This window comes from Uloborus diversus, chromosome 3 (genome assembly GCF_026930045.1).
Source record: "Uloborus diversus isolate 005 chromosome 3, Udiv.v.3.1, whole genome shotgun sequence".
NCBI classification, from domain to species: domain Eukaryota; kingdom Metazoa; phylum Arthropoda; class Arachnida; order Araneae; family Uloboridae; genus Uloborus; species Uloborus diversus.
Genome location: NC_072733.1, coordinates 180,080,208 through 180,108,153, shown reverse-complemented (window position 1 = coordinate 180,108,153; position 27,946 = coordinate 180,080,208). Strand labels below are relative to the sequence as shown.

Sequence of the window (27,946 nt, the reverse complement as noted above, 5' to 3'; positions counted from 1 at the left end):
AAAGAAGAATTTTATTTTTATTTGTTGCAATAAAGTATTTATTTTTTTATAAGAGAAAATGATATTTACTAGCTATGCTTTTTGCATTCATTTTTACCTAAAATTCAAGAAGCTTTGACTTAAGACTGTTTATACTCATTTTTTTTTTTTTTATGCTTGATTGCAGTTGGTTTACTGAGCTCACGCAGTCTGTGGATTCATTCTTTCATTCCAAATAACGTCCAAATAAATAGTTTCAAGGCATGTTTTCCGATTTTCATTTGAAGTAATTAAATCAATGTTTAGAGTTCAATATTTGTTAAACAGTTCTCAAAATAGTTCATCACTTTGAAAAATGTCCACATTTTAAAATCTTTTCTTTTTTATTTGGTTCACTCTTAGTCGTTCGCAGAGTTTTGAAAAAAAAAATTGATTCAATAATGGAGTATCAGTAAAATCAGTTAACATCAATACTTATCACTGTAGTGAATAGACGAATAAATAGGAAGTTCAGAAATGCATCATATTAATCATAAATTTCTTACTCTTCCGAGAAATAAAATCAAATCGAGTGAAGTGTTTCGTATAAAAAAGAGAAACGGATGATCGGCCGTGAAAAGAGGTACTAAAGGACCACCAGTTCGAACTCCGGCCGAAACACCTGTAATTACTGTGGCCTCACTGCCTTCTTCATTTACTTCAACAGCACATTTATGAAGAACTTTAGTAACATAGATGCCTTGATCTGGACTGATTCTAGTCAAATCAGCCGACTGTTCATCAAATAAAGAACTTATTCCCATCCGTTTCAGCAACGGAATAAGATCATGCTCTTCCATAAAACTGAACCTTGGTAATGTAACTTGAACGTTAGTTTCTCTCAGATTGTTGCTGACATTCCTCAAGATATCTTCCGTCAGTGCCAGTTCCATGTTTAATAAACCATCTCTTTTTTCTGGCAAAAGAATTAGCATTTTAACTTTGTCGCCCACATACGGCAATTCTAATACATGAGCCTGCAAATGAGAGTAGAAACCATAATTGAATTTTCGTTTTTGTCGCATCATTGGAACAGTTTTAGGGATATGTCCGTTATTGTAGAACGTATCTGGCATAGTTAACCTTTGATCAAACTTCGTTGACCATGTTCCCTTGAAATAAACGGCATTCATGAGGAATAACTTAGTTAATGGGTCTAGAGGCTCTTCGAGAACTTTAGGAATTTTATTGTGAGTTTTCCAAGCAACCCATCCATTTACAGCTTCGACAGCAACATCAGGATGCAGTGAGAAGCTTACGCTATCAGCTGCAGCGTCAAAATACTTCCTGCTTAGTTCTTTGTAAGATGGAAGAACCGAGAAAGATTCATCAACTAACATTGCATTTGCTATTTCTAGCGTATATCCCACGTTTGAAGATTTGATACTTTCCTGAGGTTTCATTACATCTAAAATGTTCTTGAAAGCAGGATGAATCATTGATGGAAATTGCATCGCTTGGGCGATTTCTTTAGCAGTGTTACCATAAGCTCCAGAATAAATAAGCCCAATTATCATAGATATACTGATTGGTGAAATAAAAGCATTGTTAGAGCTAGAAAAGACGCGAAGAATCTCTAAACCTAAACTGTTGGAAGAATCCACTACTGTTGAAATATCACTCCATGGACTTCTAGAAATACGGTCATTACCAGCGCGTATACCATTAAGAAAAGTCAAAACTAAGATGGCAAAGCAGGCCTTCATGTTCTCCTGAAAAGAGAAAAAAAATTATAGTAAAACAAGATGAATTTTTTAATATGCTTATTTGACAAACTACGAGAAATTAACTGATTTAATGAACTTCTTTGCATAATTTTGTATGCAAAAAACTAAATGTGAGGAAGCGAAGCCAATATGAAAAGAATGTACTAAAACTCTTATACGCTACCAATAAAGAAAACTGAGTTTTTATTTTTATAAATAATGGAGTTAGTTATAATGTTTTGCCTACTTAACGCGCAAATCTACGAGGAAGGAAAATTATGCACTTATTAAAAAGACACACGGGAAATGTTATATTAATGGATTTAAAAAATTCAAGGTAGTAATTTACCTGTAACTCAAAAAATTGTTTGAATCGTAAGTTTTTTTTGTGTATTTATTTAGTTATTTATTTTGACATAATATAAAAGTAATAAATTAGATACCAATAATTTAAGTTTACAGAAATAATCCTACGAGAGCTCGAAACATCATACTTATAGCTAGCTAGAGCTTCTTTTTTATCCTTTAGGTATGTATCTTATTTATAAATCCTGACCAAACACATTAGTTTCAAAATATGCTTCCTGCCATTTCGTATTGCCATATATTTTGGCATAAAAGCAAATTTTAGAAAGTTGTGTTGAAATACAATCTTAATTTAATTTTTTTATAGCTATAAGACTTAATTTGCATAGGAGCTCACGGCAGTTGAACTGATACACTTCTTTTCAATTTTATGCAAATGTTAACATTTTAGACAGAATTCAGATTATTTATGCATTGAAATAAGTTGTGGGGACTACAAAGCTCCTGCAATTCTTTTGTTAGAAATTTAGCCGTGGTTGTAACTCAATCAAGAGTCAATGTCATGGTATGAAATTAACCAAAATGTAATTCAATTAAATCCAAGCATCCGCATAAATAATAAATATTGCATATGAAAGTTTCCAGAGTCTCTCGATAATTTTTTTTAAGAATGTAAAAGAAACAAAAAAAATAGAGATCATTTAAGAAATGCTGCTTGAGAAAGAAGATTTATAAGAAAGTGAAACAAATGGACTAAAAGTAATTCATTATTTTCTTCTCCTTTCTGCCCTGCTGGATGATGATGAAAATTCTGTTGTCTAAAAATACGATTGTGTATAATCTAAATTTTATCCTGGTGAGATATACATACCAAATGCTTTCGAAAAATTCAAGTTTCAAAATCTATTGCTACTTATGAAGCATGAGAAGAAATCAATATGAAAAGTTTAAAAAAAAACTCCCAGTGAAGTTAGTTTCACACAATATTCATCTGTATAGTTTTTTAAAATATAGCTATACAGAGGATTCGCTACCAGTGTGACAAAGTTGCAGGAAGTGTAGGAGAAGTAAAGAAAATTCGAGAAGGGTCGGAAATACCTTCTTCATGCGGCACGTATGCTGCAGGAGTTTGGCAGCATTAAAACTTTCCATTTGGGTACTGAATTCATAAAAGAAGTTCGTTTTTTTTATTTGCAGTCTGTAAATAATTAACGGAAAGAAAACTACTTTAATGCATTTAGCGCCCTAAAGGCAGGGCTGCGGAGTAGGAGGGAAAATGGTCGACTCCAGATTCGACTCTGAAAATTTTAGAGCTTTCGACTCCGACTCCATAACACCAAAATCAGTCCGACTCCGATTTCACTACTCGAACTCTGACTCCGCTGCCTTGACAATGTCGCAGAGTCGGAGGGAAAAAGACCGACTCCGACTCTTTTAAAACCTTTTACTTCCGACTCAGACTCCTTAACCCCAAAATCAGCCACGCTCCTACTCCGCAGTGTTAGAACATTTTTTTTTTTTGTATAAAAGATTTAATTCAACTCGATTTTCATTTTACAGTTCGCCAGATGTCGCTTTAGGCGCTTAAAATGCTTTTCATACAATCTAAATCATAACCCAAACTAATGCGACTTCTTTCTCTAGTCATCATGCTATCAACTTGCTGCGTACCAAAGGTAGGCAGACATATCTGTAAAATTTGATAATTATTCAATCCATTTGCATGGGTGTGACAGTTTTACGCATATATTTTTTACTTATTCCCGGAATTTTAAACTTTAGCTTTGATTTTTACATATTCGAATATGAAGAAGTAATATGTATCATAATATGAAGTATCAACTTCCTAAAACGTCTTCTTGTACGTATTTAAAAACCTTCATGTATTAAAAAAAAAATAATTACTTCTTCATATTGTGGGCGTGACCGTACAGTCACTCCCGTGACACGTACAAAATCATTATTTTCCAAACACAATTTTTTTTCTTAGAAAGTTTAGACTTTATAGATACATAATGGCTCCTTATATTCGAATAAATAAAAATTGAAAACCAAAACTCAAAATTCCGCGGAGAAAAAAGTGGAAATACATGCGTTTAAATGTCTCATTTGTGAAAATTGCATGAGCATAACGTATCCATATCATTTGTAAATATTTTCATTGAAAATCATCATGATCATAAATACCATAGCTTATAGTAAAATATATCGAACTTACGCCTGTCTGTTGTCTAAGCAGTTTTAAAAAACATACACCATCAGACAACCCGCAGCCCTATTGAAAGGAAAGCTTTTGCGCTATTGAGATCACGAAGACATTTCCGACTTTAAATGCTGTATGGTTCCAAATCGTCCTTATGATCCCTTTACCTTCTACAAGTTTGTCGCAGTTAATAAACCTCCGCGTGTATAGTTGAAAATTTTATACTATTTAGAAAAAATGATTATGGCTTTCTGCAACTAAAGTTAATTTCAGTCACCTTTCAAGGTCAAATTTCCAAATAGACAAAAGTCAGGCAAGGAATTATAAATTTTGGGCGCACCTTCAAGAAATCAGCAGAGCCTATGACTCCCCCCCCCCCCCCCGAAAAATAAATTTTTAAAAGGATGATTGTTGTTTGTTATATTTGGAATTCATTTTTTTAACTTGCCTGTTTAAACGCTTCTGAGGGTTTATTTCCTACATAACTTCTGAAAACTCATTTCATTTATAAGTTGTGTAAGTAAGGAATCATGTCTCCAATGACTTTACATTGTTCCCCACCCACAAGATTCAAACAATTTTGCAATTTCAATCCAAGTTTTTAAAAAAATTCCAATTTTGTCGGCTTTTAGCATGTCATTTCTATTAGTTAAGACTCGTTGCTTTTCTCACATATATCAGGCCCGTGTCCAGGATTTCATAAAGGGAGGGGTTGAAACTTTTTACCTATGTAACTTACGTTGTCAAAGGAAAACTAACTACGCGTGTTGAATGGTTTAGTTCGATAACTAGGCTTTTTTTTTATACGTTTTGCGTTTTTTTTTTTAATGAAATCTTATTTGTACAGTTGAACATTTTGTAAAAGCACACATATTTCTTTTATGCCACCTAATTCTAGTTTTTTTTTTTCTTTTGTTTTTCCATCAAATAACATTGAACAGGAATTTAATGAAAATAAAAATTGTATTAAAAAAAATGCTGTTCCGCATAGAAACATTTTTCTAATGTGTGAAACGACTAATTCATCCAACACTAAAGGCGTACCATAAAAAAACAGTAAGCAAAGTACCCATTTTCCATGCCACTAAGTTTTTTTTTTTTTTTTGGGGGGGGGGGGGGGTACGTCATTGTCTAATATTCGTTTAGATAATTTTGCCTTGCATGCTTATAGCATTGCCGGACTTTCCAGCCATTCCATTTTTTCAAGCACTTAGAAGCGAAGGGGCTCGGGAATCCTACATTTGAGGAAAATGGTAATTGTTAAACATGGGTAAATATTAAAGAGGGTGAATACTGTATCAGAGTTTAACTTTAAAATTAATTAAAACTTAAAATACGTTTTGGAAAATCGTTTAATGATTCATTGATTTTTTTTTTTTTCAATGGGAGGGGTTTAACCCCTAAAACCCTCCCCTTGGACACGGCTCTGACATATATAACATGTGTTAAGTTTCTATTTCTTCTCAAATTATTACTAAAACGTTACAAAAATATTTTCAACTTTTAAAATTTAAGTTTAAGTTCATTTTAATTATTACTTTTTTTTGGTTTCTTGAGCCATGAGCCCCTCAGTGCGTGCTGTGAGCCACCCCGCACTGGGTGCGTAGATCCGGATCTGACAGGGTGGCAGTTGCCTTGGAGGATAAGTCTATCTTCTCTGTAGGCATATTTTTCTTCTTTTCAAAAAGTATTTACTTATATTCATCTCAAGAAAATGAAATACTTCCAAATAGTTTCAACCAATCACATTAATAATTTACCCTAGACTATTATTTGCTCAACTATCACAAGAATTAAAAACAAAATATTAAGAAAAAAATTATAAAAAGTCAGCCATTTTGCGTTAGGTTGATTTTCTAACTTTAAGAACCTTTCCTTCGAGGCTTCAGTTAAGTTTTTGGAGTCTAGGTGAGTTTTATTTTCATTTGATTGGAAAGGTGGCAACATATTTCAGTTCAGGACACTGGCGATATGGATCTAAATTTGGCCCTGTTTATCATCTAAACAGTTAGTACAATATTAAAATGGTAAGTTTGGACGTTGTTAAAAGTAAATCAATTGAATTTCAGTTATTCAAGTTGGAATTCAAAATAAACTAACTTTTTTCCGTGCACAACTGTTTAAGTATTTTTATTGGACTTAATAATTTTGTATTTATAAATATACACGCACAATAAAATAATTGGCTCAAAGTTGTAGTTGCTTTTATTTCCAATATTTTAAAGTATTTTCTAATAAAATACATAAAACACTAAAATTGCTTGAGAAACTTGCATTTTTTGTAAAAGTATATTTTTAGAGGTACATTTTACTGTTTTAGGCACTAAATCGAAAGTGTTTAAGTTCTTAATAATAATAACTATTTTTTGAAATCGTTTCTATTCTGTCGTTTCCAACCACATTTACATACATTTGAAGTGGTGGTTCTGTTTTCTTTTCTTTATTTTTCAAAAATACACCTTGATGTACGTCAAACAGAAAGAATGTTTTAAAAATCAACAGAACTTAAGTGACATCAGTTCCGGGTGATTTTTTTTAATAACTCAGAAACTGAAAATTACAAAACACCGCTTTGATAGACAACAATGTGACTTATTTTTTTTTCGATAAAATAATGTGATATGTGTAAGATGATAAAGAGCATATGATTATAAGACGTTATGATTTAGTGACCTTAAAATGTCATTTTTATTCATTGTGTGGTTTTTCAGCATTAAAATAAATACCTTTTTTAAGATCGCGTAATACATTTATTGCAGTTAGGAGTAAATCAATCCGTTAAATCAGGAGTGCCTATACAACGGCACACTCCCTCCCCCAAATGTTATGGAGCACCCTCTCCCCAAGCAAGAGTCCCCTCAAAATGAGGCCAAAAACTCTCTAAAAATAGGTACTATTTTTTAAAAACATTATAACTAACTTAGATGAAGAATTAAAATGTAACTTTTCCAGTAATCGTTTTGAAATCAACCGTGTTTAAGCTGTTTTTTTTTTTTTTTTTTTTTTTTTTTTGTATTTATTTGTTGCTAAGTTAGTCATTATGTCTAATAACTTATGCAATTCATATTTTTAAGCACCTTATGATAAAACAGTGAATAAAAGCGTCTTTGAAATTATCTGAAAACTGTGACCAATACTTACCTTTGCAAAGTTTGAGACACGAATGTTGATGCAAAAATAATTGCGAAACAGAACATAAGTTGTAAAACACAAGTATTATGGTTCGTGGCTGTCCATAAAGGACACAGTTGTTCCCCTCTTTTGACCTCCTCTCTCCTTACTCACACACTAGGGGGAGAGGGACGTGTAATTTCATAGTCTACCCCCCGAAAAACACAACTTCTGAAAAAGTTCCTCTCCCAAATCACAGTCTATATTATTACTGATCAAGCGGCACAAACAAAAAGATTATCCGTTCATTATTCCCTCTTCACTTATCAAAACAACGTTTGCGAGTGTTGAAATAATTTGAAGTTAAAAATATTTGTTTGTTTTATTATTTCTTTATGCAAGTATTTGATGGTAAGACCGCATGGATTCGGATTTCAGGTCCCTATAAGTCCGAAATAGGTAATCCCGTAATTTATGGCTAAAAATCTGGGGATCGGTTCTGAAGAGAGTCAGGGCTTGCAAAGGACTGTTATGCCAAATATGACGATGAACCAAGTTATTTATTGCATGACCTAAAATACATCACAAATCCTATTGTAAGAATACATTCGGTAATGCTTACAATTCAATGTTACAAAGTAGTTGTAATCAAAATGGTGATTTTTTTTTTTAATAATATTATCATTAGTCTATCTAATGTAGTGCTGCTCAACTGTTTTCTACCCGAGGGCCGCACCTCATATTAAAATAATTCTTGCGGGACAGAACACATAAGATTTCAAAATATTTTTAAAATTTCTATGGGAAAACATGAAAAAAGATAGAAAATTAATATTTAATAATAGTCATTAGAAAATAAAAATTTAATATTAGTCGTTGTTAAATCTTATTACTTAATGAAACTTCTTTTACTAAATGTACCTGTTTTTCAGAAATATTTCGGAAATTTTGGGTCTAAATTTGTAACGTTGTCATTAATCGTACTTATCGATTCGTATAATTACACTAAACAACGGGCCAAGATCAGCTTTGCATGCTGGATGTGGATGTGATCCGCGAGCCGATGGCTGGGCACTAATATCAACCTACTGTAATGATCTAAATAAAAACAAGAGTCGTCGAACTACTTAAAGATCTAATTAAAAACAATTCAAACCTGAGCTATTTCTACTCTCTTTGCTAAAAGACTTCATAATCTCTAAAATCAAGGTCATATTGCGTAAGCGAAGACCAAACCTGTCATTTAGAGACGTCAGGAGGGGGCAATTAGCCCCCCCCCCCCGGCTTTGAGAAATAAATGCATTCACATATAAGTGAGTGTTTTGCTTCTTTTTGCTTTCAGTTATAATTTGCATTGAGTATATTTGCATTGAGTATATATATACCCTTTGTCCTCCTTGAAAAATTCGAAACGACGGGCCTTAAGATTAATTTCCAGCTTTCGTTTTTTTTTTTTTTTTTTGCCATTCTTTTCTGCAGCGAAAGCAACGCACAATGCTTAGTACCCAAGAATTGGATTAAAATATAGCTCAAAGCTCTATGTCATGGCACAAAATGCAAAAACAGGATCAATTACATTCCCATCTTCTGCCTCCAGCAGATAGTTAATTATACCTTTTAACTGCAATTCATTTTCCGTTCTCAATTGACCACTGACTAACAAGCTCGCCAGAGGCTATGAGTTTTGCATAATAATAGGTATTTAATCGGCGATGATCATTTAAGCCAAAGGAAAATAGAGCTTTTGAAATGTCTACCAAAAGGGTGTGCTGCAATAATCGATTTTGTCTGCAGCAAAGGAAGAATTTTGAAGGTCAAAAATATTTTTATTGTCTTCTGAAGATAACCTTGATTGAGGCTAATTCACATGGGCTCCAGCAGGGTTTGGGCACAAAAGGAGGGGTCGCCCCCCACTAAATAACTATTCGTCCTGTTTCTTCAAGCTGAAAATTTATTATAATGACAGAAAAACGAAAAGTTATGAAACAGTCGAATAAAAAATAATCCTAATAGGCTAGTATTAATCATTGAACAACTCAGTAGATTAAAATTCTTTCTTTACAAAAGCATTTATTGGGTATAAGACACCTATTTTTTAATTCTTATTCTACTCCGTAAAGAATTTTGATCTTGTTGTTTTAAGTTTCATGTATTCATTTCAACTATATGATTGAGAGCAAAGGGTTTTCTTTTTTTTTTTTTTTTTTTTGTATTAGTTTTTGTGCTATCGGAGACTAAGAGACATTTGCATATGATCAAAATTTCAGTTAATTAAAAAAAAGAGAAATAGAAATAGTATTGGCTCCACAAAATAATTTATAGATCAGGGCAAACTTTAAAAAAGTATGTTTTAAATTTAGTTTTAAAATATCATTTGAATTAAGATAGCTATTATTATTCTTTACCTTTTAATTTCCTTTAACGCACTTTCGTAACTTTACTGTTTTGACAAAATAAGTAGCAGAATTTCTATTTTCGAGGAATTCCACTTTCTACCCCCATCTTCATCGATGCTTTTGTCCATTAAACTAAATTAACATAACATGTAAGACGTGAGAAAAGGATAGCGTTTACATAATACATTGTCATAATACATAATATCACCTGACAAGTAACGACCAATTTCTATATCGCTAATGAAGTTAAAATGTAATCAATTTCATGTGCGACGAATTTTTATCACGGTGGATTACGTGAGATTATTGTAAACTGGCAAAATATGCAAACATACTTCTGAATGAACTGCTTACTGAAACATATGAAAGAGTTTTAAGAGTTGTTCTTTAAATATTGAAATTCGGCAAAAATCACCTTGCAGTTCAGAATGAGATAACCTGGTAAATTTAGCCTATAACTCTTTAACGGCTTAAACATTACTAGAGAACTTCTTATCATCATTTTACTTCTACGAAAGGATGATGTTCTGGATAATTGTTCTAGTATAAAAACTGGTAGAGATCCCTCTAATATAATATTATATATACTGGTTAATAAAAGATCATAAAAGTTAAGCACGAAAAACCTACACAAAATTGTTGTGCTTATTGTAAACATACACTATACGACCAAAAGTATTGGGACACTTCCAAAAACTCACGTTTTTAAGGATTTCTCGAGAAATAAGAGACAGATTGTTTTGTAAATTTTGTCACATAAAAGGCATGCTCCAGCTGTCATTTTCCAATGAAAGTTATATCACCTTGCGTTTCAGGGATCAGAAAAAAATTGAGGAAAACAAAAATGTTTTTGGATCATCATTCATCGTAAATATAGCTGAGAATAAGCTGTACCTTTCAGAAATTAGTTAGCTTACTATAGACAATTATTTTGCATACTTTTGAGAAAGTATCACTGATATTCGCGAAGGGGGGGGGGATATAAGCATTTCTTTCAAAACTGCGACTTTTATTTGAAGGTTTTTGGCTCATAACGCACAAAGTTTTCCATCAAACAGTGGCGTAGTTACACTTTCTGCCGCCCGGGGCGGTTCCTCAATTTGCCGCCCTTTTGATCGGAAATAGTAAATACATTATGTCGGTTCTCTCGCGACTTTCTAAATGTGTTGATGAGTTTTTTGCGCTGACAAAGAGGCTCTATTGTAACCTTGAAAAATCTATATCCTGTATGTATTTTTTTTCAGAGTTTGTGTTTATTTTACATTGGTTTTGCGCTTTAATCATAGTACATTAAAGAGTCAAAAGTATTTTAGTAAGATTTTATAAAAAAGAAATATTTTTATTTTCTTCTTATTTTTCTCCCAGAAGGGGGGGAAGAAAAAGAAAAGAAAATCAGAGCCCCATCGAAAAATTCCAAAAGTAAAGTCAAAATTGTCAATTTTAAGCAATTTTAAGTAACGCTTATAAAAAAAAAAAAAAAAAAAAAGGTTGGAGCTCCCTCCAAATTTTTCTTTTTTCAAAATTAAAGTTAGTGTTATGTTTCTTTGGTGACGTTAGAGGGTCGGAACTTTTCCGGGAAATTTTCTGAAATTGAAGTGTTAATTTAAGTTTTAAACACCCAACTTTAAGCTACTTTTGGAGACATAGGATGAGATGGGGATTTTAAAGTTCGAAGTTGATGTCCTAATTGCACATTTTAGACTATCTTTAAATCACGTTATAGAAAGGGCCGCCGCTTGACCGCTCTCAGGAATTTGTTGGCATTGAATTTTTAAAAACTCAATATAAGGCTAAAAGGGAGTGGACGTTATCACTTGGAAATGTTTCGAGATTCAAGGCCTAAAACGGCACTTTTCGGCTGTTTGGTAACGTTAATGAATAGGAAGATTCAGTTGCTCTTCCCGAAAATTGATTGTTGAACCCTCAATAAATCCTCAATTTATTGAAGGTTTATCAATGCAGTTTTAAGCTATCTTCGGTGGGTCAAAATTCTCCGACGCCAAAATACATTTTAAAGCTAGCTTTGACAATGTTAGACAGCGAAAAGGAGGGGTGAGGGGGGGGGGCGGAGTGAAAATGGAGTCCCTCAAAACGTTGTTTCAGGCTTTGTTTAGCCAGGTTAAAAGAGGAAGGGATGGTAAGTGACTCTCCTCCATAAATTTTTCAAAATTAAAGTCCTGAAAATGCATTTTAAGCTTTGTGACAGTAAGGCGCGTAAAGATAGGGGAAATTTTTCTAATTTAAGGTATTAGAAACGCAAATTTAGGTCAGTTATGTTTCTCAAAGGGAGTTATAACTCCCTTTTAGATCCGTGCTTGTGTGAATCACTTAGTGTTGACAAACTCAGAAGTTGCCACCCAGTATAAGAGCAAGACTCATCCCCTTCCCTTCCCTAGATCCGATACTGCTCTATTATCAAATTTGAATTATTCTCTTTTTCACTGATAGAAGACGAAAAGATAAAGAGGACCTTTACATATGATCAATCATACTGTGATTCATGAGGTGAAAAAGTTGTGCATCAAAAATCATTATTTTTGATGCAAATAAGAAAAGCTTTTCTTAGAGATCACTTTACTGATTAAAAAACTTTCCTTAAAATGAATGACTAAATATGAAAATCATACTTTAAAGGAATTTGTTGATATAAAATAGTAACACAAGTAATTATTATTACAGTTGTGAATAAGTGTTTCTATAAAATTAACATAAAATTCATTCTGTCTGAGTGAAAATCTTGCAATCAATGACCAGTCAAAGCAATTGCTGAAACAGATAATGCTATCCTGAAAATGAGAAGTCGCCCGCCATTTGAGGCCTTTCTTCTCTCCTTGTTGTCATTTTCCTTTAAAAAAAAATGTTTTTTTTCCCCCAATAAGGTGGTTTCCAAGGAACTTCCTTAAAATCAAGTGGTAGCTTCATCATATAACAAAAGATTATGAAATGTATTGTTTCCTCCGCAATAGTTAACTTAACAGCAAAAAAAAAGATGGTCCCTTGACTTCACAATACCACTTCCATCATTCTGTAGCTTCAGACGATTGAAGAGAAAAAACAAACAATAGTGCTGAGATGCCTTCAAGAAAAATACATGTTTTGTGTTAGAGTAATTTTGGTATTATAATAGTACCAAAACCTTGTAATTCGAACACCTTTTTCTCTTTTTTTTTTTTTTTTGCCTCCAGTAATACATCAAAGGCATTATTTCCTTATTGGGAAAACGTGTTAAATTTTTTCGAGTCAAAAGTGCGAAATTGCCGCCCCCCAAAAAAGTGCCGCCCGGGGCGGACCGCTCCCTCCGCCCCTCCCTAGCTACGCCACTGCCATCAAAGCACACTAAACTTTCAGAAACCTTGACAGCATACAAAAGAAGCATAATACTAAAATTCGAAATTAAAATGTTTAAAATTTGATAAAATATGAACATTTAAAGCAATTAATTTTTCACTGCGCATGCACGAAGGATAGAAATTTAAAACTTTCATAATCTGAAACCCAACTAACTTCAACTCAGAAAAAAAATCCCTGTTCAATATCTTAAAAATTCAGAAAGTTATCAGCGATCTAATGAGCCGAATTGCAATAATTCTTGGGTATAGGCAACGAACCGTGAGGGGTCGTTCACAAATTTGCATGCAAACATTCAATGTCATTCATAATAAAAACAGATTATTTGCGATACACCTTTTATTAGGAAATGACAGCTGGAGCATACCTTTTGTGTGACAAAAGTTACAAAGCAAATGGTCTCTCATTTCTTGAGAAATCCTTAAAAATGTGAATTTTTGAAAGTGTCTCAATACTTTTAGTCATATAGTATACAACATACAGAACATGAAACTCGGTTTGAGAATTTTACTCATTTTTCTAAACAATGCAACAAGTGTTTTCGGCTCCCTTCAAATGGTCATTATATTCTAAATGAAATTGGTTTGTTCAATTTGCTCTACAATTACATTATGGAGCTGAGAACAAAGTTTTTTCATCCTCATTTAGATATGGTTTGTCTTTTCATATCGGCTATTAATGGTTGGCAATCTGTGGTTAGTATTCCTTGGAAAAAATTGCTTCCCAAAATACCTAAAAAACTAATGGCTTAGACATAGCTGAGACAAATTAGTTGAAATTCTCTCTTAAGACTCAAAAGGTATTATTTTATAATAGGGTACACTTTGTTGGGGAAGAAACACTTTTTGTCTGCTCAACGAAAGAAAACAAATTGTTCTAAGCATTTCTTCATAGATTTTTTTTAATTAAATTGCCTCTCTACTATGGTTGAAATAAGCTCTGGAAATCCCTTTGTCAGAAATGATTAAAACTTTAAACTAGTAAACAACTTCCTTCTCACATTCTTTATCCTTGCCATCAAAAAAAAAAAGCTAGAATTAATTATATTCAGTCATAGTTCTCGCTGATGTCCTAGTTGTTTTTTAAATTTTTTATGACTATTTTATTTTAAATTATTGCGCATGTAAAGGGCATGAAAATATCAAGTGACGGAGTAAGAAGTTACTCAATTCACTGCCCACACTGCCCTGACTTTCAACTGTCTCCTCAGCATATCTTCGACTACCCAGAAATTCAGGCCAGGCTTTTCAAGATCGGCCTGGATGACCCGAATGACTTGATTTTTTCGGAAAAGGTTGTAGAGGTCGCCAAGGCTGTCTTCGACAGCTTCCGAGTAATCTAGTGCTTTTCTTTGCACATCATGGACAAGACAACAACAACAACAAATTATTGCACGAGAATTCGTTTTGGTATGTCTTCAGCAGCAGAATGTTTCACACTATGGTTATCCCTCTTTTGAGCATTCCTTTTAAAGAATAACTCTGCCGACTTCAGAACATGTTTTTTTTTACGCCATTTCAGCTCAAATGACTTTAGTACTGGCAAATGGTTTTTTGTTGACACCTTTAAAGAGGAATTTAGGGCAAATATAACAAAAAGCAGTCTTGAACAAAATGTCAAATCTTCTTTACTCAATTTTTAATAGCTTGCGAGCTAATTTTTATATGCAGAACACATTTTTTCTGCTAAAAAAATTTCTAGTAAATAAATTTAATAGAAAGCTAAGGCAGATGATACAAGGAAATTTTGGTTAAATGAATAGAAAATGCAATAGAAAAAATATTTTTGGAGACTGTGCTCCAATATTTTATATTTTTCAGCTTCCCAACCCAAAACAGTTCCTTCGCTTTAATCATAATCGAGTTTTCTGAAGGAAGCGACACTGATGGTGACGTACTTATTCCCCTCGTAACACCATCGCACTGTCACTTATACCCGTCAATCGCTCTCTCAAATGTTAAACTGAAAAAAAAAAGGACTTTTAAGAAGCACAGAAATTTTTGCATAAAGCTGAAAGATTCAAATAGGACACCAGACATTATTCAAAGCTTTTTTTCATCTGTAACTACTCGGAATTCCGATTCTGAATTGAAGTCTGAATATGATTTGTAGAAAATCTTTAATAGTCTTAAAGTTTTAATCTTGAATGCGAAGGCAATTTTCCTTTTAAAAAATGTTCTTTTTTGCGAATAAAATTTTGCTACACTATTTTACAAAGTTGAAGACGTACTTTTTTCCTTGAGAAGATTCCTCCAGAATTCAACTGCGTTTCATAATCGAAACTGGTATCAATATGCTCAACGTTTGGTTTTATATTCGCGCATCCTTAAAAAGGACAATGGACATGGATCCTAGGAATTTGAAATGCTTGTATATACGTTAGTTAGTGTGATAAATACTGAATTACATAGCTTCTCTTGAAAAACAAAAACCAAATAGTTCAAAACAGCAATGCAAATCATAAACAACTTGTGACAAATAAAATACTGTCATTACATTCACTTGTTTGATTGTGGTGTGCAGTGAACTCTATATCCTTAATCCAAGATTGCATTGTGCCAGGTGGAGAGGTAATAGATGTGATAAGTGTAGAGAATAATGAATGATAATCCTTCATAGACGTTCATGAGACAGAAAATTGGGAGGTGTAAAATAGTTTTCGATAAAAAAAAATGTTAATGCCCTGATTTGATATCATTATGCAGATAGTACAAGATATAAAGGAATGTTACACACAATATAAAGAAAGAAATAACATCCTGTGCAAGAGGGGAGAACTTATTTATGTTATTTATTTACTTATTTAGTTTTTTTGTATCTACACAACTTTTTAAAAATTTCAAGGAAGTGCGTTTTTGATTTCGTATCCAAAGAACTATACAAAATTTAGTGGAAAATATTATATGTTATCAATAAAATATTTTATAAATGTGCTTTTTTATGAATACATCTAAAAGCCAATAATTTGATACAAAATCCTAAAAACCCATGATCTCTATTGAAAACCTAAGATCTTGGAGGAAAACAAATGCCCTAGCACTAATGCATTACTTGACAAGAAGGAAAATTGTAAGAGAAAAATAGACTTGAGCGAATTGCGCATAGTGTTTCCAGAGCTGTCTTCAGTTTTGGTGCAAAAGATGATGCTAGTAGTCCTGGTAGGTGCAGATATACAGCAAGAATTAGAAAAATTTTCAAAATGAAAGGTTACCTAATGTTAAACTATGCACGCGTTCTACTCAAAAGTTTAAAAAGTTCACATGCAACCCTTTACTTCTCAGTACCTTTTTTCTTTCTTTTTCTTGCATAAAAGCTTCTTTTCTTCAATTCCCAATTAAAAGCCATGAACATGTCATGAGTGGGTGCAATTTATCCAGGGGTGCCCCGAACTTAAACTTTTAGGAAGGTGGAAATTGCCAATTTGCCGAATTTAACTCAAATTGTGCCGGTCGATGATAATTTTTCCGAAAGAAAGTCCAAACTTTGCCAAATGATGATAATTTTGCCGAATCGTCAGACAAAATTTGCCGAAAAGGACATTTTTGGAAGGTCATAGTGACCTCCCATGACCTCGCATTGGAGCGTCTCTCAAGCGCGGATCCAATGGGGGGGGGGGGGGTCATGGGGGTCATGACCCCCCCCCCTTAGCCAGATCAAACATTACACAACAGGGCCTTTTTAATCTTCCTATTACTGAATTTTTCGAAGGAGAAATTGAGGACCACCCAGTTTGTGAACAAATTTAAATTATATCCAAGCACAAAATTATGGGGGGGGGGGAAAGTGTGGGTCAAGGGAGAGGTCATGGGGTCAGGACCCCCCCCTCCCCCAGCTAGACCAAACATAACCCAACAGAGCCTTTATAATCTTCCAGTTACAGATTTTTTCGAAAGACAAATTGAGGATCACCCACTTTATGAACAAATTTAAATTATATCGAAGTGCAAAATTAAGGGGGGGAGGGACAGGTGTGGATCAAAGGGGGGGGGTCATGGGGATCATGAGCCTACTCCCCTTAACCAGACCAAACATTACCCATCAGATCCTTTTTATTCTTCCAGTTACAGATTTTTTCGAAGAAGATATTGAGGATCACCCAGTTTGTGTACAAATTTAAATTATATCTAAGTGCAAAAATACGGGGTGGGGGAAGCGTTTTTGTATTTAAATTAGAAAGATTTTCGTGCTGAGAGCTCTGGCTTTAAGCAGTTTGAAGCAGCATATTGCAGTTATATATAGACTGCAATGCATATCTCAACACAAAATACCTGGTACCTCTAAGAAACGAGACAATGTAGAGGGTTTGCTTAAAAAAAAAAAAGTAAATAAAGAGGGGGGTGGGGCAGGGGTTAAAGTAATTTTTGTTGGATATTTGTAAACAAATTCTGGCAAATAGGTTTTTCTTTAAAAACCTGGAATTCTTTAATTTTTTTTTTTAAAGAGGAATATATTGTTTGAACACATCATTGCTAAACCTCTATTGCAGTTACAGCTGTATTTGCACATAAACAATTCATATTCGCAAAAGAGTTGTTTTTCGGAAAATAAATTTCTTTAAGTGTGCGCAAAACAGTGAAACCTCGCTTAACGTACACCCCTCATTTCGAACAGTTTTTTCCCCCTCCATTTTCTAGGATTAAAACATTAAATTTCCCTTTATTAAAGTGAAGACTCTCAAACTCGGTCACGGATACAACTTTTCTTGTAAAAAAGATTTTTACTCTCATTAAAACGGACACTCTTCGACAATTTTGGCGAAATGTGGTTAGTTTTCAATCTTAAAGCATTTTTGCCGTAAACTCTGCTAGCAGGTACTATTAACGAAGTTTTGCACAAAGTGGGGGATTTTTATAAAGGACTTTTTCCAGTTAATACATCATCGCTGCAAGTTGAATATCAACTGTGGGTCGCGAAGTGGACACGGGAAAAGAATCAAAATCCAGTTAAAGATTTCCCTCATGTATCATAAAACTTATCGAAGAATGTGACAAGGACATGTATCCTGGAATAAATTGCCTTCTTCGACTCATAGCTACATTGCCAGTTAGTATTGCCACAAGTGAGCGAACCTTCTCGACATTGCGGCGTTTAAAAACCTGGTTAAGAGCCTCAATGTGTGAGGAACGCTTTGTGGGACTTTCTCTCTTAAATATCCACAGAGACGTTGATGTAAACATTGACCACATAATCACTAGATTCGCAAAGAAGTCAAAAAGGAAGTTAAACTTTGTCTTGTGAGAAAATGTGTGGAAGAAAACCGTTCAGAAATACTAAAATAATGTTTGGAGGGGACCCCGGAAATTGAAAAGCGCTCACCTTCATCAATGTTATTTTTCGTAAAAAAGTTTTCATGAATTTATTTTCAAATGTTTTTTAGAATCCCTTAAGGTTAATTTAACTACTTTTTAATGCATAAAAATAACTATGTAGTAAGATGTGTCATGTGTAGTCTATTCCAGTCAAGAAAAAATTACCTCCGAAAATCTAATCGTATGATAATACAAGCAATTTTTAAAAAATGATACTCAAATTGTAATATTTTGTTGTAACTCAAAAATTATTTTGATATTATCGAATGATGAATTGGGACCTTCCAATATTTCGGTGCAGTACTTATTTAGTTAATATTTAGTTTACTTGTGTTTTTAATATTTCTCACAATTAGTCAAAGTCACTCATTCAATCATCTAATAAATCACCCACGTTTTATTTACTTAGTAATTTGATCAAAAATATTTTTCACAATCTAATAGAACATATTTCATTCAAAAAATATTTCAATTTTCTCTTTGCCCCATGAGAAAAAAAAAGTGAACATTTTCCTGTTTTTTATTTGAAGAAACAATTTTACTGCCAAAAATCAAAAATAAGGTTTCAATGCAAATTTTGTTATAAAATACAGTGCCCGCTGCTTATTAAAATTACATTCGTTCTGAGGACATTTGATTTTATAAAGCGGCTGATTTTATAAACTGGCACTCATGCACTGAAAAAAAATAAAAGGTTTTTAAGTATAAATACTCTAAAAAAGAAATAAATTACGATTAGTTGTATTTTATTTTTAGTCTAGTTGTATTATTTTAGTTCAGTTGCAAAATACAGTTGACATTTTAATTTACATAAGGTACATTTTTAAATTTCACAAGGGTCTTAAAATATTGACTTATTGTTGTTTTAATAAGATAATTTGAAAGTAAAGACTGAGAAATCCCTAATTTAATTGCAGCATCACACTAACTACATTTAGGAAGCGTGTCATACTTATTCAAAATTTCGAATTAATCTTTCACACTCAAGTCGTCACGACTTGCTAGCTAACAATTTTAACTCAATTGTAGAAATGAACTGTCAACCCCTGTAGATAGCTGAATGAGCACGAACTGATTGACTCAGTGGTCAGTGAGCAGGGCTGCATATCGAAACAGTTCTGCGAAGTGGAAACAGGCAGCACCAACTAAATATATGGCTCTGAAACAATTCTCTTGTGACTGCTTCATTCTTCTTTTTTTTCATTCAACTCCCCCCCCCCCCAAAAAAAAAAACGTACAACCTTCATCTTTTGTTTGTTTATATGGAATTTGTTATTTTATTAGTGCTGAAATGTTTTAAATTCTTGAAAGAAAAAATAAAATCCTGGTTCTATTCAGAGAAGAATTAACATATGCTCTCCAAAAGTTTGATTTTATAAAACGTCGAGGATGATTTTATTAAAGGATAAACCTAATATGTTTTGACATAGAAATGCTTCTGTTCTTCCAGATTTGATTCTATAAAGCGGCTGATTTTATAATCCAGTGATTTTATTAGTGGCGGACACTGTACAGTGTTTTTTCTTTATGTACTGTAATTTTCAAAACAAATTTCCAATTTGTTCATTTTGAAAAAGCTCAGTCATGTTAACTATTTCACTTTGCCCCACATTCCCCTATTAAAAACCCTGTATAATTTCACCGAGATGCTATAAAATAAGCGGTTTCAATTAGAAACATTGTCTTAATGATTATAACATGAGGGTAAGGTTTTTAATTATACCCATACTTCATTTGAGTTTTTATAAATTAATTTATGTGTTAACTATAAAATATTATGTAACTAAGAAAATCATACCTTCATAACGTGTAAGTTTTATTGTATTTAGTTTATAGTATATTTACATTAGTAGTATTGTATTATATTTTATTTTATGTAGAAATTATTTCTTTCAAAGTAGTTGTCGATTTGTTCTTGATGCCCTGATGCAGATGACATACCATTTTGATACTAAATGCCGTTTCTATTAATATTATATGGCTTAGCCAAGAAACTACCATGCGATTTTTTTCATTCTACGTTTTTTATAAGCTAAAAAATAAATCTATTGTTTCCAAAATAGCTTCTTGGATAGAAATGACTCTTCTAGGCTACACATTATTTTAAAATGTTAATAGTTGATTCCCTCAAAGAGGAATTAACAGATGAAACGCGGTATTAGGTTCTTCGATGAATTAAATGTATTCTGCCTCTCTGGCCTCTGACTCCTGAAGTACAGTTGACTCTTTTACCTGAACACCCAGACATTCTGAACACATTTTGATGGTCCCGGGAATCACGTATGCATTACTTTCGTCTCCCCCTATACTGAACATCCTCTTAAACTGAAGACTTTCGTTCGGTCCAATGAGTGTTCAGAATAGAGAGAGTCTACACTGTTAAAACTACAGGTTGCGTTTGGCACCTTTCAAGGGTGAAACGCTTGTTCACCAGCGACACCCAATACGGAGCCGGAATGGCACCTCTTACTAGGGCGAAAAATGGGCACTTTTTGAAAGAGAGGCAGCACGGGGGAAAAGAAGGAACCTTCGGAGAGAAAAATGGCACCCTCACTGATTTCTACAGTAGATCCTCTTCCCCCTCCCCCTATTGTGTGCGTTTTTGAATATTATTGTGTTCTAATTATTGTTTGGGTTTATGATAAAGTCTTGGTACTTTTTTCACATTGAATTCATTTTGGATTAAAACTTGTCATTTAAGGCATTTGATCACATTTCAGACTTTCCAACATAATATAGAAGTGTTTATGACTTTAATTCGTCTATCTGAGATCTAACTCTCATAAAAACCCTTGGATTGCTCGGTAGTTTTTAATGATATTGACATTTACTATAGTATGATACTAAAAAATAAGAGTGTAGGCATTTATGGATAATTTACAAGAACAGCCAAAAATATTCAGTTATATTACAATCACGGAAAAATCAAATCGTTTCATAAAATGCAGGCGTTTCATAGATGTTCAAAATATTTTAATCAAGAGTAACATATTGATACGTATTATATAGTTCGACATTTGAATATCCTGTTTAAACATAAGCAGTCTAAAAAACCACTTTTTTTTTTCTTTGTTAAATAGAAACTTTTTTGACATTAAAAATCAAAACAAATTTTTAGCATCCTACATAATGAAAAGCATTGGAAACAGAAATCAGAGAGAGAGAAAAAAAAATAAACGTGTCTACACCCTGCATTCGGTTTTTGAAATAACACCAACGAAATATTTTCACGGAATGAGTCATGGCATGTAACACACAGAGAGATTTCTTTTCAAAGCTTTTTTTTTCTTTGCTACGTCTACGCAGATATTTTATTGAGAAGATAAAGACATTTAATGTATCTGCTGTGGCAGTTTGTTACATCATTGAATTTTCATCCCGGTTAATTAGTAATTATTTCGTATTGCTAACAATAAACAATTTTGGGGAAAATCCGTGAGACCGCAGACGTGACAAGCAATGAACACCATGTATTAGTTATAGATTATACAGATAAAAAAAGCCATACATCACTATGTTAAAACGGTTAACTATAAACAATAAGCAGTACTCAGTTTACTTTGTTGAAACACAACTCTGAAAACACTAAAAGCCTGTTGGAAAGCCTTAATGTTATACCATGATTAAATGCCTGTACTTACGCAAGGTTTTGAAGGTTTGTCCCAGAAATGTGGAATTTTAATCCAGTATAATTGTCTATTCAATGTGAAAATCTAATGTACCAACAACTACGTTGCAGCATCGTCGTCCGCCATTAAAGTGGCTGAATTGAACTTATGCCGGAGCGCACAGCGCATGTGCGAGCGAGGCACCTTTTCGGAGGAAAAGAGTCGCTATTGGCTACTGCGTGAGCTGATGGTCCTTCATTGCCTTCTTTCATCCACTGAGGGGCTAAAAGATATCGGAACAATATTTCCTAGCCTCTGTGGCACCCTGTGGCTCCGTCTTTGCACCCTACGGCGGAAAATCGCACCCAGCTGGCACCTCTGGTTATAACAGTGTATTGCACTTCCTTAGCAAAAAAAATACTTTTATTCAAATATGCTTTGTGTGTTTTGTGTTCTTTTTCATGACTGAAAGCTTTTTATTTATGTAAAAGAGAAGTCAATTAAAAAATTAAATAAAATAGTTACATTCATTTATTCCTTTGGGAGGGGCCTGAACCCCCTGGACTTCCCCTAAAATCTGCTACTGACTATTCAGTATGGTATTTGTACAATTTGAAATTCTTGTTCGATTTTTTCATTTTCATTTTAGTATAATCTAGTGCGTTGACCAACATAAATGACTGCTGCTACTCCTAGTTCAAATTAGAAAAATCAGGCCTCCACAAAGTTTAAAAATTGTAACGTTTAGAATACACATAGTTTTCTTACAAGCATACTGTATTTTTTGTTTTATATATGCTAATAATGCAACAACGATTTGTTGGTAAGTAAGAAACAAGCACGAGATTTCAATACCAACGTTTTCAGATTCTTCATACAAAACGAAATATGGTAAAACTACGATTTAGATCGAAGAAACCCCCTTTTTTGACGAGCATGTTGTTACCCCCCCCCCCACACCAAGATACCGTTGTTTGTGTGTACACGTTTGGTGACTCCTCCCTTAACCGGAGCCTGGATCCGCCCTTGGCGTCTCTGAATTTATCACATATCATATTTACTAATTATCCAACGTGTATGCCTAACACAAATTACGTCCATTCTGGTTTATGTAGATTTCTGGGTATGATATGGATATACATGACTGCTATGTGTCAGAGATCACTATTGTGGGAATCGCTGTACTGATCGTCCACTCAATTGACTATGCCTGCGTTCTCAACTACGTAGAACGAGATAACTCAGTAAATGAACTAACTATACGTGCGTAAAAGCTTTAATCAGTATTGGAAAATAAATTTGAAAATTAAAAATCAGCAAACATCCTGTAAATGAATCATTGATTGAACCATGTGGTTAGCATATTTAACTTCAAATGACAGAGCATATTGTGCAGGATATCATTAAGCATGCATTACCATGCACATCATTTGAAAAACACAAAGGATTATGGGGTCATGGCAAAACTCGAGAACTTCCGATGTTCTTGACCTTATGGAAAACATGTTTGAAGTATCTTAAACTAAAAATGAGTATCGCTAGAATAACCACTAGTATTTTGTTCGAGAAAAATGTTTCAGATTGGCCAATTGAAAGTAAGGGACAATATTTGCAAGTATCTTTTTTTTTTTTTAAGAAGCATTTATCTTTTATCAAAATATTTATTTACTAAACTCATGTGATAACAGTTTCAAAATTTCCCAAGTTCTTTCCTAATTAACTTGCAAATGGTGCAATCACGTTCATTCCCATAAATATGTTTCTTTACAGAATTGGCAAAATGTTTTGAAAGTATGAGGATGAACTTACGGGCACTAACGATAGTATCTAACAAAAGGCTCATCTGAATTTAAAAAATTTTGAAAGCCCCCCGCCTCCCCAAAACACACACACACCCTACCTCTCTTTCGCTACAACTATCATATTTTCCATTTTGATGAAGGATTTTTTTTTTCTGTTCCAGTAAAATTTCGCGAAAACTAAGCTGTAATGAGACAGTAATAGTGTACAGCTGAGAAAATAGCCCTTCACACTATAATCCTGACAATTTACACCTATCATGACGTATTTTTGTAATTAAATGGGGAAAAAAAACCAGTTTTAATGAAACGGTTCTCTACTTTTTAGTATTCGCGACTTAGTATTCAACAAATTTTCAACGCACGCCCCTTTGACCTCCCCATAAAATAACGGAATAAATTATAATATACTTTGAGTATTTTGATCTTAAAACAACACTGCAACATTAACTAAAAACCTGCGCTTTTACTACAGAAATTTGTTTTTGAGGAATCACGATTGCTTATTGTTCTCACTTGACTGTTTTTGGCGTTCCTTTGATTTTTCCCACCGCCACCCTCCGCACCATCACCGTTGACGGGCTCCTCGCGGTGCTGCTCCTATAGCGAAAACCGTCTCCAGGTTTCATCCATGTCCTACACACACGCGCATACATACACAACTACACACACACACACAAACACATACATACACAAACACATACACACATACAAACACATACACACACGCATACATACAGACACCCACACATACACACACAAAAACATACGCACACACAACTACCCACACATTCATGCCTGCACACAGACACAAACACATATGCCCCCCTACACACACATACACATAACCCTACACACAAACACATACCCCCACACACAAACACACACGCCTACATACACACACTCGTGATTGCGAAAAACATAATTTGAATTCAAGATGACAAAATTCAAATTATTTTTTTTTAATTCTAAATAATATACTCTAACTGCTTTCATTAAATGATATTTTAATTATAAGAATTTTAGTAATTTTCACTCGTGAATATTTATTTCTTTGAAATACTTAGCGTGCCCAGTAAAAAACTTATATAGGGAAATCCCGTAACAACGAAATTTAAGGGACTAAAAGTTTTGTTCGTTGTACCGAGAATTTCATTGTAATGGAGTTTAAGCAATCTAATGTAAATAAAATTGAGACTGAAAATGTATTTCGTTGAAACGGATAGTTCGCTGTGTTTTGGTATTCGTTGTAATGGGATTTCACTGTGTCAAATGATTGGACTAAGTTGGAATTTTGCAGTGGTACCTTAGGTTATTTTTTCCACCCATAAACACACTATTTTGTTTTTAAATATTTGCCTCCTTAATATTTTCATAAAGTTTTGGTTTCTTTTCTTTACTACGTTCAAACATTTAAAAACTACGGGTGTGATTTTTCATCGTTTTAAATCTCTCTTTCTCTCTCTCTCTCTTTGCTGTCTCATTCTTTCTCTCTCTATAAGCTATTACGTTTATTTTTGTACTTTTTTTTAAACTGAGCCTTACCATTGGCTTCTTTAATGTGCTAAAGAGTTAGGTCATCTTAATAATACAAATTACTGGATGTACCAGAAAAATAATAAAAAATAAATTAATAAATGTGCATTTTCTTTCTAACTGTTACAAAAAAAAAATATTTTTATTAATTTGCTCACTTGTTTCTTTCTATTTTTAAACACTGCGAAGATCCTCGTTTTTTTTTTGTTTTTTTTTTAAGAAATTTGCTGCACCCCCTAGCCCCTTTGCAATTGCCGATAATTCCCCATCTCTTAAAATGGTTTCCAAGTTGAAACTATAAAAAAACAGCATAGCATTTTGATGGGGAAAAGACTCTTCTAAATATGTAACGTGAGATCGTTTAGTTCCAATGATTCAAACAAGGAGCTCCAACAAAAGAGAGAGATCAACTATCCCCAGTCTCCCCTGCACAAAATATTCAAGGGATGTTCCAAAAGCAAGTTTCGTCATGTTTTTTTTTTTTTTTTTTTTTAAACAATGAGGTTTAATTACCAACAAAAACATTCAGTGGAGGAACAAAACAATGTATAAAAGTTTTTGTTAATTTTCCTATCTAGTCACTAGTGACAGTGATACTTTTGTTGCACTATAAAATCAGTGTTAAGAAATCAACCTCGTAAAAGTCAGTGCCCAGTCCTGAAATTGCTGAGCAACGATTTTTACCAAAATTATTTCTTGACTCTACAATTGTATCGATGTCAGTTGAATGTCACTGGTATTAGACTACTTTAAAGGAAATACAAGGTCCCGTGTTGGAGCCCTGTTTTCAACCCCATTTTTCACTTTCAAAATTAATTCCCAAAAAAAAAAGAAGAAGGTAGACCGACCAGTGAATAAACACCACCCAGTAAATGAACATCTAGAGTTCCTTGTGAAAAAAATAAGGTTCTAAAACATTTTTCTTGGATGAGTTGGCAGTAGTAACTTTTTCTACTCATTTTCAGAAAGAAAACGACTAGAAAATGCTGCGTTTGTCTTTTGGTTGGGGTGTTCATTCACAAGGTCGGGGAACTTTTTTTCGTTTCAATCTCTCAAAACTCCTAGATGCGGGAGCCTAAAATTATAATATATTTCTTAAAGTAACTGCATACATCATTTAATGCGTTTTTACTGTCACGTGGAAGATACTACAATTTTTAACGACGGTATGAATTTTTGAAAATGAAAATTCGATGGTATGAATTTTTGAAAATGAAAAATGACCCTATCAACAACTATGATACGATACAATGTGTTACATTATTTAATGCGAGAACACACAGCATAATTTAATAATAGATAATTATTATTTATATGGAAATAGATAGTTTCTACCTTTAAAATTTGCTCTAAAGGTCCCTATTTGTAACACTGCACAGAAAATTAACGAATTATTTAGTTAAATTAGCTATGTAAAAGCAGAGAGGTAATATATCTTCAATAAAAAAATATTTATGATGCGGGTTTTTTTTTTTTTTTTTTTTTTTTTTTTTTTCATGTTTTACTTTTAGGGTTCATAATCCGATTATCTTATTTAACAATCATCAGCAGAACAAAATTAAAGCAATTCAAGAGCAAAAGAAATTCTGAAATGCTCATGAATAATTTTTCCAATACAATATTGTTTTTCCGTGATGGCACAAAATTACAAAACGGTCAATATATGCATTTTTCCAGTACAAAAGAAAAAAAAAATTAACTAAGTTGCGTGGGAGACACAACTGTTGAAATCAGCACCACGTGTTGCAAATCATTTCTCCATCATTGCTTGAACTATGAAAAATTTGAGCGAATTCAACTTTAAATTTAGGTTTTACAGTTTGAACATTAAAGACAGTTATCGCAACAACCATTAGAAACACGTGCAGTTCAAAGTATCTTTTGCTGATCTCAAAACGTAGGTACAAACAGATCGTCGGAACATCGCAATGTTGTATTGAAAAATGAAAGCAAAACGAAGACTTACCCTCAGACGTAACCTTCTTCAGTGGAAGAAAAAGTCGCACTGTTTTGATCCAGCCTCCTGCGAAGAGAAAAGGGCACACCGAGGAAGTTAATGTTTTTGAAACCGGTTCGTTTTCATTACCGCCAATTCCTTTTCCTTATTTCTTAAGTGGACATACTTAAATGGACATTTTTTAAGTACACCTTTTACGTCAGGGTTGCTAGAATAATGGTAACAGCTTCTTCTTTCGCACGGCTTAAGCCAGGGGCCCTTACTTTTGTTTATTTATTTATTCTTTACTTTTGATTTATTTATTTATTCGTTATTTATTTATTTATTTAAGAAATATATGCTGAAATGAGAAACACACGATAACCCGATAAACGTCTACGCGCATTAAACCGAATTTGATAGACTTGATATTTTCATCAGGGAGAAAACTGAACAGTAGTGAGTGCACAGATGACCATCGTTTTTGAATGGCCTTAAGCTTACTGAAAGATTCCCATGTTTTGAGAAACTCGATTAACGCAACTGAAGACAATAACTCAACTAATGATATAGAGCGCATGCAATGGCATCTTCACTCCTTTCATCTGAATCCAGGGACGGGCACGGAGACAGCTTCTGGAGGGGGTACTGGAAAGTAAAATGAGATTCC

At 33.4% G+C, this 27,946-nt stretch overlaps 1 protein-coding gene across 1 annotated transcript; it reads right to left on the bottom strand.

Moving 5' to 3' along the window:
* On the bottom strand, window positions 1–27,360 carry LOC129219316 (intracellular coagulation inhibitor 1-like). Its single transcript, XM_054853664.1, has 2 exons — window positions 27,307–27,360; window positions 1–1,730 (listed from the first exon to the last, which is right to left on the bottom strand). Exon 2 carries the CDS (start codon window positions 1,722–1,724, stop codon window positions 510–512), a length of 1,215 nt encoding a protein of 404 aa, XP_054709639.1. The 5' UTR covers window positions 1,725–1,730; window positions 27,307–27,360; the 3' UTR covers window positions 1–509.
* Window positions 27,361–27,946: the final 586 nt, after the last annotated feature.

What these genes read in the sequence shown, in the direction of transcription:
- LOC129219316 (XM_054853664.1), bottom strand. Translation starts at nt 1,724, where the DNA reads ATGAAGGCCTGCTTTGCCATCTTAGTTTTGACTTTTCTTAATGGTATA.